This window comes from Nicotiana sylvestris, chromosome 3, assembly GCF_000393655.2.
Source record: "Nicotiana sylvestris chromosome 3, ASM39365v2, whole genome shotgun sequence".
NCBI classification, from domain to species: domain Eukaryota; kingdom Viridiplantae; phylum Streptophyta; class Magnoliopsida; order Solanales; family Solanaceae; genus Nicotiana; species Nicotiana sylvestris.
This window is the reverse complement of record NC_091059.1, coordinates 2,432,722-2,451,684: the sequence shown is the minus strand read 5'-3', so window position 1 is coordinate 2,451,684 and position 18,963 is coordinate 2,432,722. Positions and strand designations below refer to the sequence as shown.

At 36.3% G+C, this 18,963-nt stretch overlaps 2 protein-coding genes across 2 annotated transcripts; both read right to left on the bottom strand.

Moving 5' to 3' along the window:
- Positions 1–2,132: 2,132 nt before the first annotated feature.
- On the bottom strand, positions 2,133–3,478 carry LOC104212317 (uncharacterized). The gene is made up of 2 exons (XM_009761537.1): positions 3,272–3,478; positions 2,133–2,501 (listed from the first exon to the last, which is right to left on the bottom strand). The coding sequence occupies exons 1-2, from the start codon at positions 3,476–3,478 to the stop codon at positions 2,133–2,135; spliced, it is 576 nt and encodes a 191-aa protein (XP_009759839.1).
- Positions 3,475–5,535, bottom strand: LOC104212318 (uncharacterized). Its single transcript, XM_070168532.1, has 4 exons — positions 5,394–5,535; positions 4,975–5,113; positions 3,956–4,506; positions 3,475–3,866 (listed from the first exon to the last, which is right to left on the bottom strand). Exons 1-4 carry the CDS (start codon positions 5,533–5,535, stop codon positions 3,475–3,477), a joined length of 1,224 nt encoding a protein of 407 aa, XP_070024633.1.
- Between the last annotated feature and the right edge of the window lie 13,428 nt (positions 5,536–18,963).

Here is an 18,963-nt window from a genome sequence, read left to right as displayed (position 1 = left end):
CTTCATATACCATTGGATTTTGGAGTTGATCAAGTTAATTCAAAAAATTGGTTTTACCTTCTATCGTTTGACGGGAAGCTATGGGATGACAAGGTAAGTTTTTTTCCCTTAACTGACTAATTTTCTTTGAATAACAACATGATGTTTTATTCAGCTATATTCAGTTGTATTATTCATTTGCATTCAGCTGTATTAAGATGTATTCAACTGTATTCAAGCTATAGTCAGTTTAATTGAACTGTATTAATCAGCTATAGTCAGCTGAATTCAATTGCTATATTCACCTTTATTCAACTTCTACATTCAGTTGTATTCAGCTGTATTTTGGTGTATTCAGATGTATTCAGTTATAGTTAGTTGAATTGAACTGTATTAATCAGCTATAGTTAGCTGTATTCAATTGTTATATTCAGCTTTATTCAACATCTTTATTCAGCTGTATTCAACTAATTTCAATTAAATTCAACTGTTTTAATCAGCTGTAGTCAGATGTATTCAAATGTACCTTGGTATACTGTGGATAATGTCTTGAGTACATAAGAGGCTACAGATTGCATGCAAATGTACCTTGGTATACTGTGGATAATGTCATGATACCAGTCAACTTGAAGGACAAACTACACTGGGTATTGGTTGTTGTCTCATTCAAGGAGAGATGTATCAAAGTGTATGACTCGTACAGATCTGCAGGTCATGATATTTATGTAGTTTCTGAGATTGATAAGCTAGCTAAGCTTGTACCTCTATATCTATCAATCAATGGCTTTTACAGAGATAGTCAAGGCATAGATTGGTCTACTTACTCAACATACACTGACAAGTCACATAATGATCCCTTTGAAGTTTTTTTCATTTCAGATCTGCCTCAACAGAAAGTTGGTAGCATGTAAGTATTCAAGCATCATTATTGTATGTTATATACAAATCTAATTGTATGCATTATTTTTAATTGTTTCAATCAATTAATTTTTAGTGATTGTGGGGTGCATGTTGCAGCATACGCAGAGTTTCTGAGCACTCTTGGAGAGATTCCACAAATAACATTTGATTCCTCTCTACTTGTCAAAGATATGGTGCTCTCCTCTGGACTATGCTATGCGGAAGATAGACGCTGATGCCATAAGCGAGAATGAAGCACCTTCAAAGATTGCTAGGCAAATCACGGAGTCAGATTCAAGGATGCAGATAGTGTTAGAGTAGCTTTAGGTTATTGTAGTTTTGGAGTGTAGTTTCAAGATGAATACTATTTTGAGTAGTTTTTGGTGTAAATGGTATTTAGTTTGAAAAACTTATCACTTTATCAACAATGTTCGTGTATGACAATTGCAACTTTTCAATCATTGTTTCACTGATTTGTTCATAAGTATTCATGCTTATTCTTCAGTTTGGATACATATTTATCTTACAGGATTCACGTATGTGTTAATACCAAGCAACTTTGCTTGAACACGTTTTAGTTAATGAACATGTTAATGTCAAAGTCAGAAACTTTATGTATGCTGATGGTAGGTTATATAAAAGAATTCAGATGTATTTTTTTCTGGATTCAGTTGTATTCAGTTGTATTTAACTGTCAAGTTCAGTTGTATTCAGCAGCATCCATTTAGATGTATCTTCCAAGTTCAGATAACACATATTAAAGAACACAATTTCAGATGTATTAAACAGGTTTTACGTAATCAGTTGTATTCAGATGTACTCAGTTGTATTCAACTTGTTTTATTTAGCATTAGTTAGTTGTATTTAAGTGTATTATTCAGCTGTATTCAATTGTATTTTGATGTATTCATTTACATTCAATGCTACTCAACTGTATTATTCATAAAAATATTTCAGCTGTATCTAGTTGTATTTTTTAGTATTCATCCATACTGGGTTATACTCAATTGTATAGTGCATATGTATTTATCTGTATAAAAATATTTCAACTATATGTATTCAGAAACTATTCACGAAAGTCATTTCAGAATATATTACTTGACAATGAGAATTTATTACTTGACAATGTTAACATAAGTATTGACAAATCGTTGAAGCACTAATACATGTCAGAGTGTTAACTATTTATTACGTGGAGCATTTCTACACGTTCGCTTGTTATGTCCTCCCTGCCCACATATGCTACATGAATGTTAATTTTTTGGCTGCATCAATTCACTTAATGTTTTATTGCGCTTCTTCTTTGGCCTTCCAGGAGGTATTTTCCATTTGGGTGGTAGTACAACCTCCTCTGCAACATGTTCTGGTATATTCCAGTCATTTCTGTCCGGTAGCGGGTACACTGACAAATCATATGTCATTACAATTGTATTTGGTTTGTAATAGTTAGAGCAATATTCTTCTGGCATTAGAAACTTGCTCTTCAATACAGCCCAAGCATGTGGGCATGGCAATTCATCAACTTGGAACCTCCCACAAACATATTTTCTCTCTAACAGGCAGGCCGTGTAATTCCTCCCACCATCGTTAACCGTATATAAGTATTCAGTTAATGGTACCACCTACATTTAAAAATAGAAATATAAGTTTTGAACAAATATATCTGAATTACCAAATGTATAATGCTGAATTAATAAGTTACATACAACTGAAATTTTTGCATATAGATGAATACATCAAATATTAGACCAGCACAATACCAACTGCTATTAGTGCAGAACTTATTAGAATTCTGTTGTACTTTAGGCAACAGGATGCTAACAAAAGTATTAGAATCATACTTTAGAAGCATTTGAATTGAACTGTATTAATCAGCTATAGTTAGTTGTATTCAATTGTTATATTCAGCTTTATTCAACATCTTTATTCAGCTGTATTCAGCTAATTTCAATTAAATTCAACTGTTTTAATCAGCTGTAGTCAGATATATTCAATTGCATTTGTATTCAAGATGTATTCAGCTATATTCAGTTGTATTCAGTTGTATTCAATTAATCAACTGTTTTAATTTGCTGTACTTTAGGCAACAGGATGCTAACAAAAGCATTAGAATCATATGTATTGACAATACATATTAAAATTACATATAATACAGCTTTGTTAGTTATATTATGATGTATTCCAATAGTTTTTGCAGCATGCTTTTAGTTATATTCAGTTCTATTCATATCAGATCTACGAAAAAATATATCTTTTATGAGTTTGAATGTAGTTGTATTCATATGTATTAATGGTAGTTCTACTTAAAAAATCATTGTATTCAGTTGTATTCATGCCATTAATTCAGTAACAATTAAGCTATATACAACAATGACGTTAAAATATAACTTACAGTCATACGTGTAGACATTTCCTCATTCAAAGTCAGCATCTCCTGGTATTTTTTTCCAAGCGTCGTGTATGTCTGTGTAGCTTCTTTGCGGTTACTACAATTCCAACGTCCAAACATCTTCCTAACTTCTTCGAGGAAGTCGTATATTGGCAATTCCCTTGCTGAAACTAGTGCGGCATTGATTGACTCAGCAATATTTGACGTCATTGTCCATCCCCTGTTAACAGGTCATACAACCTAGTCCACTTTTCGTAACCAACTAACTCTAAGTATTCTTTCACCATAATATCTACCTTCTCCACTTTCTCCATCAGATTGTCAAATTCAGCTTGTGTGTATGCTTTTGCCATAGAGAAGTATATCTCGCTCAACTTGGCATGGCTCTTTTTGAATTTCTTATATACGTTTATACAAGCAAAATGCGGTACATCTGGATACACTCTCGATATAGATTTAATGATACTCTCATTTCTATCTGAAACGATGCACATGTTTTCCCTTTCACCGTATGCTATCTTGAATTTCTCAAAGAACCACGTCCAAGCAACATCGTTCTCTGAACCAATAACACCATATGCTAGTGGCAATATATGACCTATAAATACAATTGAGTATAATATTTTTAAAAAATGTATTTCAATATTTAAAAATATTAATAGATTGTATTATAATTCAGATACTCACCTGCACCATCCAACGTGCTTGTCGAAACGAATGTCCCGGTGTAGTAAGATTTTAGGTGACTACTATCCACAACAACAATGGGTCTACAATGATCAAACCCCCTTATAAAGACATACAAGGATATATACACGTACATGAATTCATTTTTTGGCGATTTTACTATTCTTATGTGGGAACCTGGATATGTCATATCCATTGTATATAAGTATTCTGGTAATTTTTTGTATGAATCAACCGGTTCACCTCTCAGAAAATTTATTGCTTTTTCTTTAGCCCTCCACGCCAACATGTAGGTAACATTTACACCTAAATCTGATTTCACATCATCAATAATATCCCTTGGAGTGTATTTCCTCTTATGGTTTGTAAGCTTAGGCCTTATCATACCACCTATAAGGCTGCTACTAGCCTGCCGCTGCTCATACACCTTGTCCTTCAGCGGACATGTATGGTTATCATTGAATTCTCTCACTTTGAATAGTTCTGATTTGTTAATACTTGAAGCCTTAAACCTCCATTCACAATCTTTTGAAATGCATAATAATGCATAGCTACAAAGAATTAATTATTTTACATTTGATTAGCATAAGTGTTTACAAAAAATGCAGCTCATATACAGACAAATATAATCTGACATAGATACATCCTGACATCTATATATATAAATTTTTATACTACTGAATTCCATTATAGTTATATGCATTTGAATACAATGAATACAACTGAATACACTTGTTTGTATATGCATACACTTAATACCACAGTAGACATAATAAGAAAATAATTAGAGCCACTGTTGTGTATTTATACCAGTAAAATACATATGAATACATGTATTTAAATGCCCTAAACAAACATATGTTTACTTCATCTGTGATCATCTAGATGAAATATACAAATACGTATAAATACAATGACATTAAACTTACAGCTCGAACAAATAATCGAAAATACAACGGAAAAAAATTTAAATACATGCAAACCCGACAACATTAGACCTATCAACCCGGAATTGAAACCTTTGAGCTATAGCATAATTCTCCATCACCTCTTTCAATGTAGCCTTATCCTTATAAACTTGTCCAGCCATAACCTCCTTTTGATTAGTTTTTGAAATTATCAAATCCTTGTGGAGTTCGAACACTCCAATCGCTTCTCCTGAATTGACAAAATTCTAGAGCTAGTGTACCATCTGTATCAGAATTGTACCTTTGAACTCCTTCGTCTATTTGCACAATGTCGCCTTGATTTAAACTACCTCCGGATATAAGATCTTTTTTGATAGTTGTTATTCACAAAGGATACATCCCAAATTCTCTATTCTCTTTTTTCAATTCTACATAAACTTTGTAACCCATTTCATTGTGTATTTCCATTAGTGTGCAATTTCCTTCTACTTTGTATTGTATTTTAATGGTCTTGGAGCTCAAATCGATACCCAGTTGATTTGAAATTGAAACAACCAGATCATTAAAAGAGGCATACTCCTTTATCAGTATTCCCTCAATTGAAAAATCGATGTAATTGCCCTCATCGTTCCACTTGCCAGAATGACGCAACAAAATTGTTAAACTTGCCATATGTATAGAGGATGAATACCTTATTTTGTATATAATTTGTATCAATCGAAAAAAGAGAAGAGAATGGAAGAAGTTCGATCAGATGTTGCTCTGTTTTTTCGCTGTATTCACGTTTCTGAGATGCTGTCTTTGAGCAGAATACAGATTAATGTGTACTAGTTTTAGTTCGTTGAGTTAATTTAGGAGAATATCATGTGATTTGATTTCCTTCCATTTTTAACAAGTTTAACCTTCCAGATTCTGCGCAGATACGTTATTGTATTTCACGTTAAAGCCGCTTAAATACAGTTAAATACATATTAGATTTAGCTGGAATTCCTGTTTTTACGCCTATTTTTTTGGTTGTATTAATGAATACAACATCTCAAATACATGAAATACATTGTATAAAAACATAAAAGATATCTATAACACGTAATATAACAAAAGGTATCTATAAATGGCTAATTAGACTTAAAAGATGGTGCTTTATGAAAAATTCTCTATTTTATAATCGCATGTCAACCTTTTTGATACCTAAAGTAGAGCTCATTGTTGAGGACTTTTAAGTTTCGAGCTCTCCGCAGGTTAATTCTGAAATATTGTGTAGCAACCCCTTTGGGAGGGTGCTGATTAGGAAACAAATCTAATTTACTACTTATGAAATATTAAAAAGATATTAGTTAAAAATATTCAGAATAATTTATTAGCGGAAATAGACCCATGCGAAAAGGTTCAAAGTGCAATATTTTTTTTTTGAAATACACATCATAATTTTATTTTAAATAAAATACAATGTCAAAATATCAACATAAGGTGATATAACCCTTCTTGAACAATCAACAGACTAAAGTAACTTCCTAACAAATTTATACTTTCATTCAACATCACTGCAAGTTTGTATTGTACATAAATTTCAAACGATCGGGTATATAAAAAGGAAACTAGTTTTCTTCTTTGTACATATTTACAAGATAAAGTGTAAATTCAGCATATTACAAGACTTGAGTTATTAACATACACTAAAACAGTAAAACAAGTTACCAAATTTAAGTTACAAGATTTTGGTCTTAAAATCCAACAAGCCTCCAAATAACATACATAAATGTGACATATATATATCATGTACATGTCCCAAAACTATGCAAAATCAAGGTGAATATGCAAATGTGATCTCCATAAGTGCTCCCAAAAGACTACTTCATAATTACTGTGTTCAGATTTCATCATGTACATTACCTACGATAGAAAACAACTGTCGCTAAGCATAAACTTTAGTGGCGTATAAACATTGGACTTGGAGTCATTAAATTCTCCAATTCCCCTTTTCTGCCATAGTTAGCTCAATTTAACATAATTTAAAATAAGTGAACAAATATATCAATATCAAACTTTGAAGTGTTTCCAAATATCAATAACAATGTTCAAGAGTCGAGAAAGCGTATACTATCAATCCAAGAGAGTTTACCAAATATCCATTTTTCGCCCAATATGTACATCATGCCATCACACTAAGCATAATCAAATATCAAGATGGACCGAAGCCCCAAATCAAGTAGGGTCAAAACCCAATAGTCAAGAGAATCAAGAACCATATTAAAAATGGCTTCCTAGTTCGCACTTAACACAGACAAGTTCCATAATTTAAGACGAACTACAAATCCAAAGTCAAGATGGCTAAAGATCCAGATCAACAGGCATGCCAAGAGGAGTGACGAAGTCACTGCCACAAGAAGGACATAGTCCCAAGGACATAGTTAAATGGTGTAACTAAATCCCTTAATTGAAGGCACTAATAATGGATTAGGAGCCTTTTAAGGTCGAATGTATATATTTTGTAAACAAAACTTGTGTAGGTAGGGTAATTTACTAAACATGAATATTTAGGGTAATAAAGTTTCCAATAGTGTATAGGAATGAAAAAATCCATATTTTAAATATACTAGTCCAAATAAATATTATGGGCTAATATAATTGGATCAATTATATAAGTCGCACATATATGGATTAAATAAATAAGCCTTAATCTATTGGGCTAGCCCATTTAGTTGGCTACAAATTATGGCCCACTTCATTAAGTCCAAAATGTTTTCTTCCTAGAGGCTCAGTTTGGTGCCACGTGTCAAATGATGTGGCACACCAAGTCAAATAGAAGAGCGAATAGGATCATGCCACATGTCAAAATAACAGGTCATACAAGCTAAATCAAAAGGCCAATGAAACCGCGCCACGTGTGCAAGTGACATATTTTGACCAATCAAATGCGGCCATATCACATTTCAATTTGATTGGTCGGAAAGAGTTTGTCCTTATCATAACTCTTCCCTCCCACAACTATAAATAGGGGTCTTCATAACCCAGAAAAGGGACAAGAAGTTATAACAAGAAGACACAAGGGAGCTCGTGGATCAAAGGCCACAATTCTCTGCAAACTGCAAGTGTTCATGCATTCAAGCTCTTCAACACATATTTCAAGTATTCAAGATCAAGATAAAAGTCAAATTAAATACAAAATTTTCAAGATAAAGGCTACTTGTTCATGATATAATTCGTGGCAACAATCAAAGCATTCATGGCGAATAAATTAAATTCAAATTCAAGGCCCTTGAATTTAAGTGGAAAAGTAGAATCAGGGGATCCATATAGATTATAACACTCAAATATTTAAAATCAAATACCATGATTGTTGCAATATTTTCGGTCTTGACTTTATTTTCTCGATGCCAATTTATTGTCTCCAAATTCTGGCACGCCTAGTGGGAAAATCTCTACCTTTCATCTCAACTTTTAAATCACCAAAGTTCAAGAATATCGAAATGGCTTCACAGAAAATTAACTCCAGATCAACTTCCAGTGAGGCTGCTAATTCCAAATTCTATGCTGATGCGGAATGCATCTTTGATGTTATCTTTGGAAGCTTTGGGCCAGTTACAATGAGCAAAGCAAGCTCTTTGGACAACAAGCACTCCAAGTGTCATCCGCGTCAACCCTATATTCGGATATTTATCTTCAAAAGAAGCAAGATCCTCTACAAGTACGACCCAACAAGGGATCGACGTCGTCAAAAGGATCGAAAAAGTTCTTGCCCAACTTAGTTTATCTAAGTCTGAGAAACCTTTCATGCAAGCTTATGATGATAACTTGAGCACTGGATCTACTTTAGTCTCCATTAATGCGACTCCAAGCTCTATCTCAATAATGATCTATTTCATTCTTCATCCTCTACGGACATCATGCAAGTAATGGTTATTGAAGTTTCTATCGTAGAAGAACAACTCGCAAATTTGACGAAAGCAGTTGAAGGCTTGTCAAAGCGCATGCAAGATCAAGATGCTAAACTTTCTAAGTTAAACAAATAAGTTAGATAGCATAGTAGAAGGAGAATCCATACAAACACCTTTGAATCTTCAAAGGTTACAAGAGAAATGTGACTCCTCCGAAAAGCAAGCAACGATAACCAAGGAGATTCAAGTCTCCGCTGAAGGTCTAATTCCCGTTGAGAAATTAAAGGACTTCATCATGGAGGCTATCAAAGATAATCCTGAGTCACTGTCCAAATTGTCTCTCACATATGCAAAGCCGTATACGTAAAAAATTGATAAGTTGAAGATGCATATTGGTTATCAACCTCCTAAGTTTCAACAATTCGACGACAAGGAAATCTGAAACAACATATAGCACACTTTGTTGAAACTTGCAACAATGCTGGAATGTACGATGATTATCTTGTCGAACAATTTGTTCGATCTCTCAAAGGTAATGCATTCGATTGGTACACATATCTCAAATCTAGATCCATCGATAGATGGAAGCAGTTAGAGCAGGAGTTTTTCAATCGTTTCTATAGCACAAGACGCATCATAAGTATGATCAAACTTACAAACTCACATCAATGAAAGGATGATCTAGTTATTGACTTCATCAACCGTTGGAGGAGCTTAAGCCTCAACTACAAAGATTGGCTAGTGAAACTTCAGGTATTGAAATCTACGTTCAAGGCATGCATTGTGGTCTTTGTTATATCTTACAAGGCATAAAGCAAAAACATTTAAAGAACTAACAACTTGTGCTCATGATATGGAGCTAAATATGGCCATAAGTGCTGACCAAGGGCTACTTGTCTTTGAGCATTACGCTGAAGAATAAGAACAAGAAGGAGAGGATGGGGGCAAGTTTTCATTCGAAAATGAAACCGAAGAGTCTATGCATGGCACTATGATCCTTAACACATGAGCCTAAACTGCAAGTTATAATGCTCCTAAACGCACGAGCCTAAACTACAAGTTATAATGCTCCTAAACGCACGAGCCTAAACTGCAAGTTATAATGCTCCTCAACGCACGAGCTTAAACTGCAAGTTATAATGCTCCTTAACGCATGAGCCTAAACTGCAAGTTATAATGCTCCTCAATGCACGAGCCTAAACTGCAAGTTATAATGCTCCTCAATACGGCTTAAACTACAAGTTATAATACTCCTCAATGCACGGGCCTAAACTGCAGGTTATAACACTTTTGGCACGCCTAGTGGGACAATCTCTACCTCTCATCTCAACTTTCTAATCACCAAAGTTCAAGAGCATTAACATGGCTTCAAAGAAGGTTAACTCCAAATCAACTTCCACCAAGACTGCTAATTCTAGGTTTTATGCTGATGGAGAAAGCATCCACGACGTTACCTTTGGAAGCTTTGGACCAAATACAAGGAGTAAGGCAAGCTCGTTAGGACAACAAGCACTCTAAATGCCGTCCGCACCAACTCCTATTTTCAGATCTTCATCCTCAAAAGGAGCAAGATCTTCTACAAACGCAACTAAAGGAGGAAGTGATGTTGCTGCAAAGATTAAAAAAACTCTTGCTCTGCTTGACCTCTCCGGATCCAATAACTCGGTTGTATGGAAACATATGATGTTTCAAGTGATGGAAGAAAAATCTACCTATGCACGGGGCAAGCTCCCAGAAGTTCCAAAGATTGATTCTCCCCCAAGACGAGTAGCATCCGCTGGGGATATCCTTGTCTCATTTGAAGGGATAATTCCAATCGATCAATTGAAAGAGTTCATTGAAGTAACTATTAAGAATAAGTATGAAGTTGTTACTAAGTCCTCCCTTACATACGCAAAGTCGTACACTACTAGGATCGATATGTTGAAGATTCATGTTGGCTATCAACCTCCAAAGTTCCAACAGTTTGATGGTAAAGGCTGTCACACCTCCTTTTTGCGCGCCCGCCCCGAAGGGTTAAAAATGCGCGAGGGGAGTTTTTCCAATTTAAGTGACAATATTCGAAATGAGATTATTTATTTAATTCAGAGTCGCCACTTGGGAAAGGTTTGGCTTTTGGTGTCCCAAGTCACCGGTTTATCTTGAATCCCAAATCGAGGAAATTTTTCGACTTTTCCAAATGAAGTCTGCGAACCAGAAATTCTAAGTAAGGAATTCTGTTGACCCGAGGGAAGGTGTTAGGCATCCTCGAATCCCGTGGTTCTAGAACGGTCGCTTAAATTGTTATAATGGCTAAATATCTGATTTAAATACATTTTGTGAATTATGTACTTTTATTAAGTTTAAAACCGCTCTTATTATTATCATTTATTTTTATAGAATTGCAACGTTGTGAAAATGCATCTCGAACCACGTCACAATCAATGCACCCGTGATCGTCAACACATTTTGACTCCGTTGAGATTTGGATTTGGGTCACATCAATGTGCACCCGTGTTTAAGAAGGTAATTTTCAATTGAGTCGCGCTTAAAGAGTCTAGTGCGTTACTATCTTTGGGGAAGGCAGTGAAATTCACTAAAACAGTCCATCCCAAGTTCTAAATATTTATTATGGTTAATTATTGAGGGCCCCACAATTTGCATTTTTTTAAAGTTGACGAGGCTCGTCTCATTATTTAGAAAGGATATCCTAAAATGACTACATTTCTAATGTGTTTGTCTCTAAAAATAGAAGAAAAAGATATGTGCTAATTCAATTATGTGCTTTGGCCAAATCCGGATTCTTATTAATTATCTGCTTAATCATTTACGAAGTGAAGAAGCGTTATACCTCATGGAACGTGCTTTTAATTGGATAGAAGAATTATACACGAGATTGATGAAACACTACACTTAGCCCCAAATACTCCTCGAGTTAAACTTTGAATTTATTTAAACAGGATTAATAAAGTTACTCATTAGATGGTAACTACTAATAATATTCAGAACTCAACCTAAAACTGCCTACCGAAACTGAAGCTCCTAAACTTAAGACTGTGTTGTACTCGGCAAGATTTTTCAGGAAACCATTCACCCTACATACTCAAAACATAACTGGAAGAAGAGTTTGAATTAACAATTCTACCAAATGATAGCACATTCCATAAATTATATGACTACATCACGTGTACTGCCAACAAACCATATCGCAGTTTTAGACCAGAATATTTTCAATTAAGTACAAACTTACTAATGTGTTTTCTGTTGGGCTACAAATTAAAGAATTTATACAACTTTAACAATATTCGCAAAGCTGTAAGTAAGGCAACAAATGATTAAAAGTTCTTCAGATCTTTCAATTCATGCCTTTCATGGTTACATCAGTATGAAATGTGTACCTGGATGTTGAATACAACAGAAGAAGAGGAAGAAGATAGAGAAAATCAGTAGCAGCAGGAACAAAGTAACAGCAGCAAACAAAGCAACACAGCAGAACAGGCTCGAGTGCAAGAATGCAACTATAACCGATAGAAAAAGTAGCCAAATGACAACAGCACACAGTGGAGTAGAATCAGAACTCCAGGCAGACCAAAACCAGTAGTAAACCAACGAAAACACTCGACCAGTAGACTCAATTGGAACTTCAAAGAATCAGAATTGATTGAACAGGTTGAACAAATGAAACCCAAACAACAATAGGAAGAAACAGTTTCTCATTGTTGACTGTATGTTTTCTATCTCTTAACCTCTCTCTCTATCTGTGTTTTCCTAAAATCAGTTCTATCCTTTTTCAATCCTCTCTGTATGTGTATCCAATCCCTCAATGTGTATGCCTTCCTTCCTTTATCTCTCTCCCTCTCTATTCTGAAAAATCCCCCCTTTTAATGGAAGTTCTGCTTCCTTTTATCCTAACATCAGGCTATTCCAGCCTGTTAAAACACATCAGAAAACTTCTCTTTCCTGCTGTTTATTCAACATTTTAAATATGAACCTTCCCATGAGATTCCTGACAGCCCTTTTAATTGGCTTATTAAACTAAAAGCAGCCATGAGCAGTAGGAATATAACCTGACAGCACATGCTGTCAAGTTATTCCTCATCTCAAAAGGGCTTTTATGCACATGTTGTGCACAAATGCACATGCCACCAATTCAGATGGCAGCTAACAGACCAGACCCTTAAACTCTGATTCGAATACACTAACTATAAGTAACTAATTCAATTCCTAATCGATTCAGACAATGCTTAACAGAAAACTGATCAAATTGTTATCATTCAAACAACTGAAACTATTCGATGATACGTATCGAATCGACTATACTAATTATAACATGTACAATCGAAAACCATAATCAAACATCTAACAGTGTCAACACATGATCCGAATGGTACTGACTAAACAAAAATTGCACAGGTGAATCAATTAATCAATCGAACTTGAACTCAATTAGTGGTGCAACTCAAACACGTATACATGATCAGTAAAGGGAAGGAAAATCTGATTGAATACAGAGGTCCGGGCAAGGCGGGCAACAAAAGTTGATACAGTTCAAAAGCACAAACCAAAACAGACGTTTGGCCATGCGGACAGACTTTTAACCACATACATGAACTGGACAAAGAAAAGAAAACCAACTTACCTTAAAGCCCTCGAAAAAATCAGAGAAACCAACTTGTGTTTGAGTAGACCCTTCTTGGGGTTGAACGAACTTTAATCGAAGTGTGAGAACACTTCGACTAAAGTCCATTAGACCCTAAATACTTTGGCTCAAACGGATATAGACCAGTCACGAGGAACCCTAGGGCTCCCAAAAATCAGATCTGGGATTCATGTTTCCCTGGTTAGATTCGGACCAAACCAAGTATGGTTTGGTCACGAGGGGGGTCCGGGGACTGTCTGGTGTGAAACTGGGGTCAATTGGTGTAAGTCAAGTTCCGACTCGAATCTTCAAATGAAGATTCGAGAAGGTGGGAGGGGATTCGAGCTAAGTGGCTGGTGGATTTGGGTTCAGGATGGTGAGGAGCATCTATGGTGTTAAGGTGAGGGCCACCGGCGTTCATGCCGCCGGGATTAATGGTGAGGGGAAAGGGGGCGGCTAGGGTTCAAAGGGGTTGGTCTGTGAAGACGATGAAAGGTAGGGGGGTGTTTGGATGGGGCGTAGGGTATGGTTATAGGCTTATATAGTTAGTGAGGGGTCGATTCCTGGCCATTGGATGGGGTGAGATGAAGGGTCAGGATCTTTTGGCTGGTAGGGAACGGTGTCGTTTCAACCTAAAGGGGTTTGGGTCGGTCCGGGTGGAATGGGTCGGGTTCGTTAGTGGGTATGGGGAATGTGATCTTGGCCGTTGATCATTCTGAGATCAACGGCCCAGATCAAACCAAATCGAAACTACGTCGTTTGGACGTTCCTGAGGTCGACTGGTCTGGACCGGGGCAAGCTCACGTTTTGGGCTTGATTTGGGCCTCAGATTTTGAAAATGGGAGTAGGCCCAACTCGATTTTAAGCCGATTTTTGCACTCTTTTCTTCTATATATATATATATTTTTATTTTAAAACAAAAACCTAATTAAACCAAATTAAAATTCATTAATTAAAAACTCAATACCATTATTTTACACACATATGTTAAAATATTTAAAGTAGGTAAAATCAAACAAAACAACAATCACGGACAAAGATGCATATTTATGATTTTCCATTTAATAACCGGATTACGGTTCAAACTACGCATGACACACATTTTTTGTACTTTGTTTTAATAAAAATAAAAATGGGCCAAAATCATAAATAATTGACAAAGCGCCACGTAAAAATCCAAAAATTGTACAGCAAGACCAATTGCTATTATTTTTGTTTTTTTTTGGAGTGATTGTCGCGAAAACAAAAATCACGTGCTCACAGCTGCCCCTCTTTGTTCGAAAACACGAAGAGTTTTCGTGCAAAGATAAAGTGAGCGGATATGAGCGATTTTTGCCTATGGACTACTCCGTGTGAAGCATGTTTTGAAAGATCTGACCGAATCTTGCTTCAGAGATTTCCTACATATCCTGGGCTAAACAGGAATCAGGTCAATGTAGTTCGGGAAGTTTTGGCAGCTGGGACTACCATGGGATTGCAATGTTTGTTGTTACTGCTGTTGCTGTTGTCACCGTTGCTTAACTGACCGCCTTATTATAACCAAAGAAAAGTTGGAACTGAACTAAATACTTATATGCATGTCAACTGCTAGTTACAAGATTCCTATCTATGATTCTTTTGCGACTTGATCTTGGGTCTTAGCTGATTTTGCTTGGAGACTTCGATCCGAATCTTGATGCTTGCGAGTTGTAGGTGCTTGTTTAATCTCTGGGATACTGAGTGAGACGTGACTGGCAGAGTTTGGGACCTTAATCAAATCTTGGATCGATCCGCCTTCCATTTTCTCCGGTATCTCGGGACATCTTCTTTTGTCCTTTCTCCTTTTATTCCGAGTTGAGACTCATCTCGTGGGTTGTTTCAATCCGTGTGACTCGAGGTTAGACCTGCGGGGAAAAACAAACGAACGAAATTTTCTGCCCCAGTTTTACTAGGAAAATTTCGTGAATTATTTGCCAGGAAGTTCATAAAATTGATGAAAGAGGATATGAATGCTCAAGTCAAGGTTGGAGCCCTAATACTGACTAGCTAGGGAGAAGTTGAGTTTAGAGTTGAAACTCTAGTGCTGACCAACTAGGGAAAAGTTCAGTTTAGGATTGAAACCCTAATGCTGACTAAAGGAAAAAGTTCAGTTTATGGTTTAAAACCCTAATGCTGTTTAAAGGAAAAAGTTCAGTTTAGGGTTTAAAACCCTAATGCTGACTGAATGGAAAAAGTTCAGTTTAGGGTTTTAAAACCCTAATGCTGACTGAATGGAAAAAGTTCAGTTTAGGGTTTAAAACCCTAATGCTGACTGAATGGAAAAAGTTCAGTTTAGGGTTTAAAACCCTAATACTGACTGAATGGAAAAGAGTTCAGTTTAGGGTTTAAAACCCTAATACTGACTGAATGGAAAAGAGTTCAGTTTAGGGTTTAAAACCCTAATGCTGACTGAATGGAAAAAGTTCAGTTTAGGGTTTAAAACCCTAATACTGACTGAATGGAAAAGAGTTCAGTTTAGGGTTTAAAACCCTAATGCTGATTGACAGAAAAGTTCAGTTTAGGGTTTAAAACCCTTGTGCTGACTAAATGGGAAAAGTTCAATTTAGGGTTTAAAACCCTAATGCTGACTGAATGGAAAAGTTCAGTTTAGGGTTTAAAACCCTAATGCTGACTAAAGGAAAAAGTTCAGTTTAGAGTTTAAAACCCTAATACTGACTGAATGGAAAAGAGTTCAGTTTAGGGTTTAAAACCCTAATGCTGATTGACAGAAAAGTTCAGTTTAGGGTTTAAAACCCTAGTGCTGACTAAATGGGAAAAGTTCAGTTTAGGGTTTAAAACCCTAATGCTGATTAAAGGAAAAAGTTCAGTTTAGGGTTTAAAACCCTAATACTGGCTGAATGGAAAAGAGTTCAGTTTAGGGTTTTAAAACCCTAATGCTGATTGACAGAAAAGTTTAGTTTAGGGTTTAAAACCCTAGTGCTGACTAAATGGGAAAAAGTTCAGTTTAGGGTTTAAAACCCTAATGCTGATTAAAGGAAAAAGTTCAGTTTAGGGTTTAAAACCCTAATGCTGACTGAATGGAAAAAGTTTAGTTTAGGGTTTAAAACCCTAATGCTGACTGAATGGAAAAAGTTCAGTTTAGGGTTTAAAACCCTAATGCTGACTGAAGAAAAGTTCAGTTTAGGGTTTAAAACGCTAGTGCTGACTAAATGGGAAAAGTTCAGTTTAGGGTTTAAAACCCTAATGCTGACTGAATGGAAAAGTTCAGTTTAGGGTTTAAAACCCTATTTCTGACTAAAGGAAAAAGTTCAGTTTAGGGTTTTAAACCCTAATACTGGCTGAATGGAAAAGAGTTCAGTTTAGGGTTTTAAAACCCTAATGCTGATTGACAGAAAAGTTCAGTTTAGGGTTTAAAACCCTAGTGCTGACTAAATGGGAAAAGTTCAGTTTAGGGTTTAAAACCCTAATGCTGATTAAAGGAAAAAGTTCAGTTTAGGGTTTAAAACCCTAATACTGGCTGAATGGAAAAGAGTTCAGTTTTGGGTTTTAAAACCCTAATGCCGATTGACAGAAAAGTTTAGTTTAGGGTTTAAAACCCTAGTGCTGACTAAATGGGAAAAAGTTCAGTTTAGGGTTTAAAACCCTAATGCTGATTAAAGGAAAAAGTTCAGTTTAGGGTTTAAAACCCTAGTGCTGACTGAATGGAAAAAGTTTAGTTTAGGGTTTAAAACCCTAATGCTGACTGAATGGAAAAGTTCAGTTTAGGGTTTAAAACCCTAATGCTGATTGACAGAAAAGTTCAGTTTAGGGTTTAAAACCCTAATGCTGACTAAAGGGAAGAGTTCAGTTTAGGGTTTAAAACCCTATTGCTGATTAAAGGAAAAAGTTCAGTTTAGGGTTTAAAACCCTAATGCTGACTGAATGGAAAAAGTTCAGTTTAGGGTTTAAAACCCTAATACTGGCTGAATGGAAAAGAGTTCAGTTTAGGGTTTTAAAACCCTAATGCTGATTGACAGAAAAGTTCAGTTTAGGGTTTAAAACCCTAGTGCTGACTAAATGGAAAAAAGTTCAGTTTAGGGTTTAAAACCCTAATGCTGACTGAATGGAAAAGTTCAGTTTACTAACTGACCTTTTTTTTTTGAATTTTCTTGTTTTAGTAGAAGATAAAAGGGAGTCTCGTGGAAACTTACCTTTCGAGTGAATTCCTTATTGCCAAAATGTTTCTCGTACCCATGTACCTTCTTCTTTGGGTAACACCTACTTCTCGCACGGTTGTCTTGGATTATACCTGTTTCAACTTTTCAGACAAAGAACAATCGTTAGTTCGGAAATGACGGTTGGTTCGGTGACCTTGATCGTCCCAGTTGCTTTTTTGCGTCCTTATTTCTGTTGCGAAGTCCTGCCATTGATTGGATTCAAATGGCGAAACCCTTTAGACTGCTCAGGCTTGTATTTCCACATTCTGAGATGATTTGCCTCATAAAGCTCTTTTTCTTTTTTGTGTGTGTCCCGTTTTGCTTGGAGATTCTTAACGGGGATTTTATTGGAGGCATTCTGTGGGGGATTTGTACAAAGGGAAGCTCTGTGGGGGAATATTTACAAAGTGGATTCTTTGCGTGGATTTTTGTAAAACGGGGACATGCTGGGGATTTGTTTCAAAACGGACTTTCCAGGATTTGTTGGGGTAAGCTCGCTGGGGAATTTTTACAAAAGGGACTCGCTGGGGATGTGCTGGGGAAATCCCCTCTTTTTTCTTTTTTTTTTTATTAAGAAAGGGAAGACCCTGTGGGGATCTGTACAAGAGAAAATCTGTGTGGATTTCGCTGGAGCAGACCTTTTGGGGAATATTTACAAAGTGGATTCTTTGTGCGGATTCGTACAAAGGGAAACCCCGTGGGAATTTGTACGAAGCGGACTTGCTGGGGAAATTTCTCTCTTTCTCTTTACTTCGAACGCAGTCAAACATCATGATTCATCAGGTTTGGACAAACGTACCAACGGAACGAGGTGTTTTCCTTCATGAAACAGAATTCCGTGAAACCAAACCTGCCACCTGTCCTTTCCAGTATATCTGGAACTTGGGGTTAAACATAAAAGGGGTTCGAAGAAAAACCAAGAAAGGAGAAAGCAAATTTCAGAAAAGGAGTGTCCCTTTCGGGACGAGAAAGACTTATCTGAGGAGGACAATGCCTGCTTTAAATGGACATGACATGCTCTTTGGACTGGATGACTGACCTTCAACGAACTTGCATTTTCCTGAACCAAAACGGATCTGTGATTTCAAACCGGTGGACCTTTGCCGAGACCTCCTTGGGGTGAGTCATTCTTTCGGCCAACAGCGCCCTTTGCGGGTTTTCGCTGGCTGACCTCTCTCATTTCTCTTCCTGTCATCGCTTGATAGAACTCTTAGCGAGTTTTTACTAAACAAGCTCTCATTTTGGTTTCTCTACTCCCGTCGCCTCGTGGTGCCCGAAGGTTTTCACCGACAAAACTCTCTCATTTTATCTCTCTCAATTTAGAGTGTGCCGGCCTCCATTCGTGACGCTTCTTGGCTTCCCGCTATCTTTGGTAATTGATCTGAAGGCTTGTGCTTGGTAAAGAGAGGTAGATGATACTAACTTCTAAACC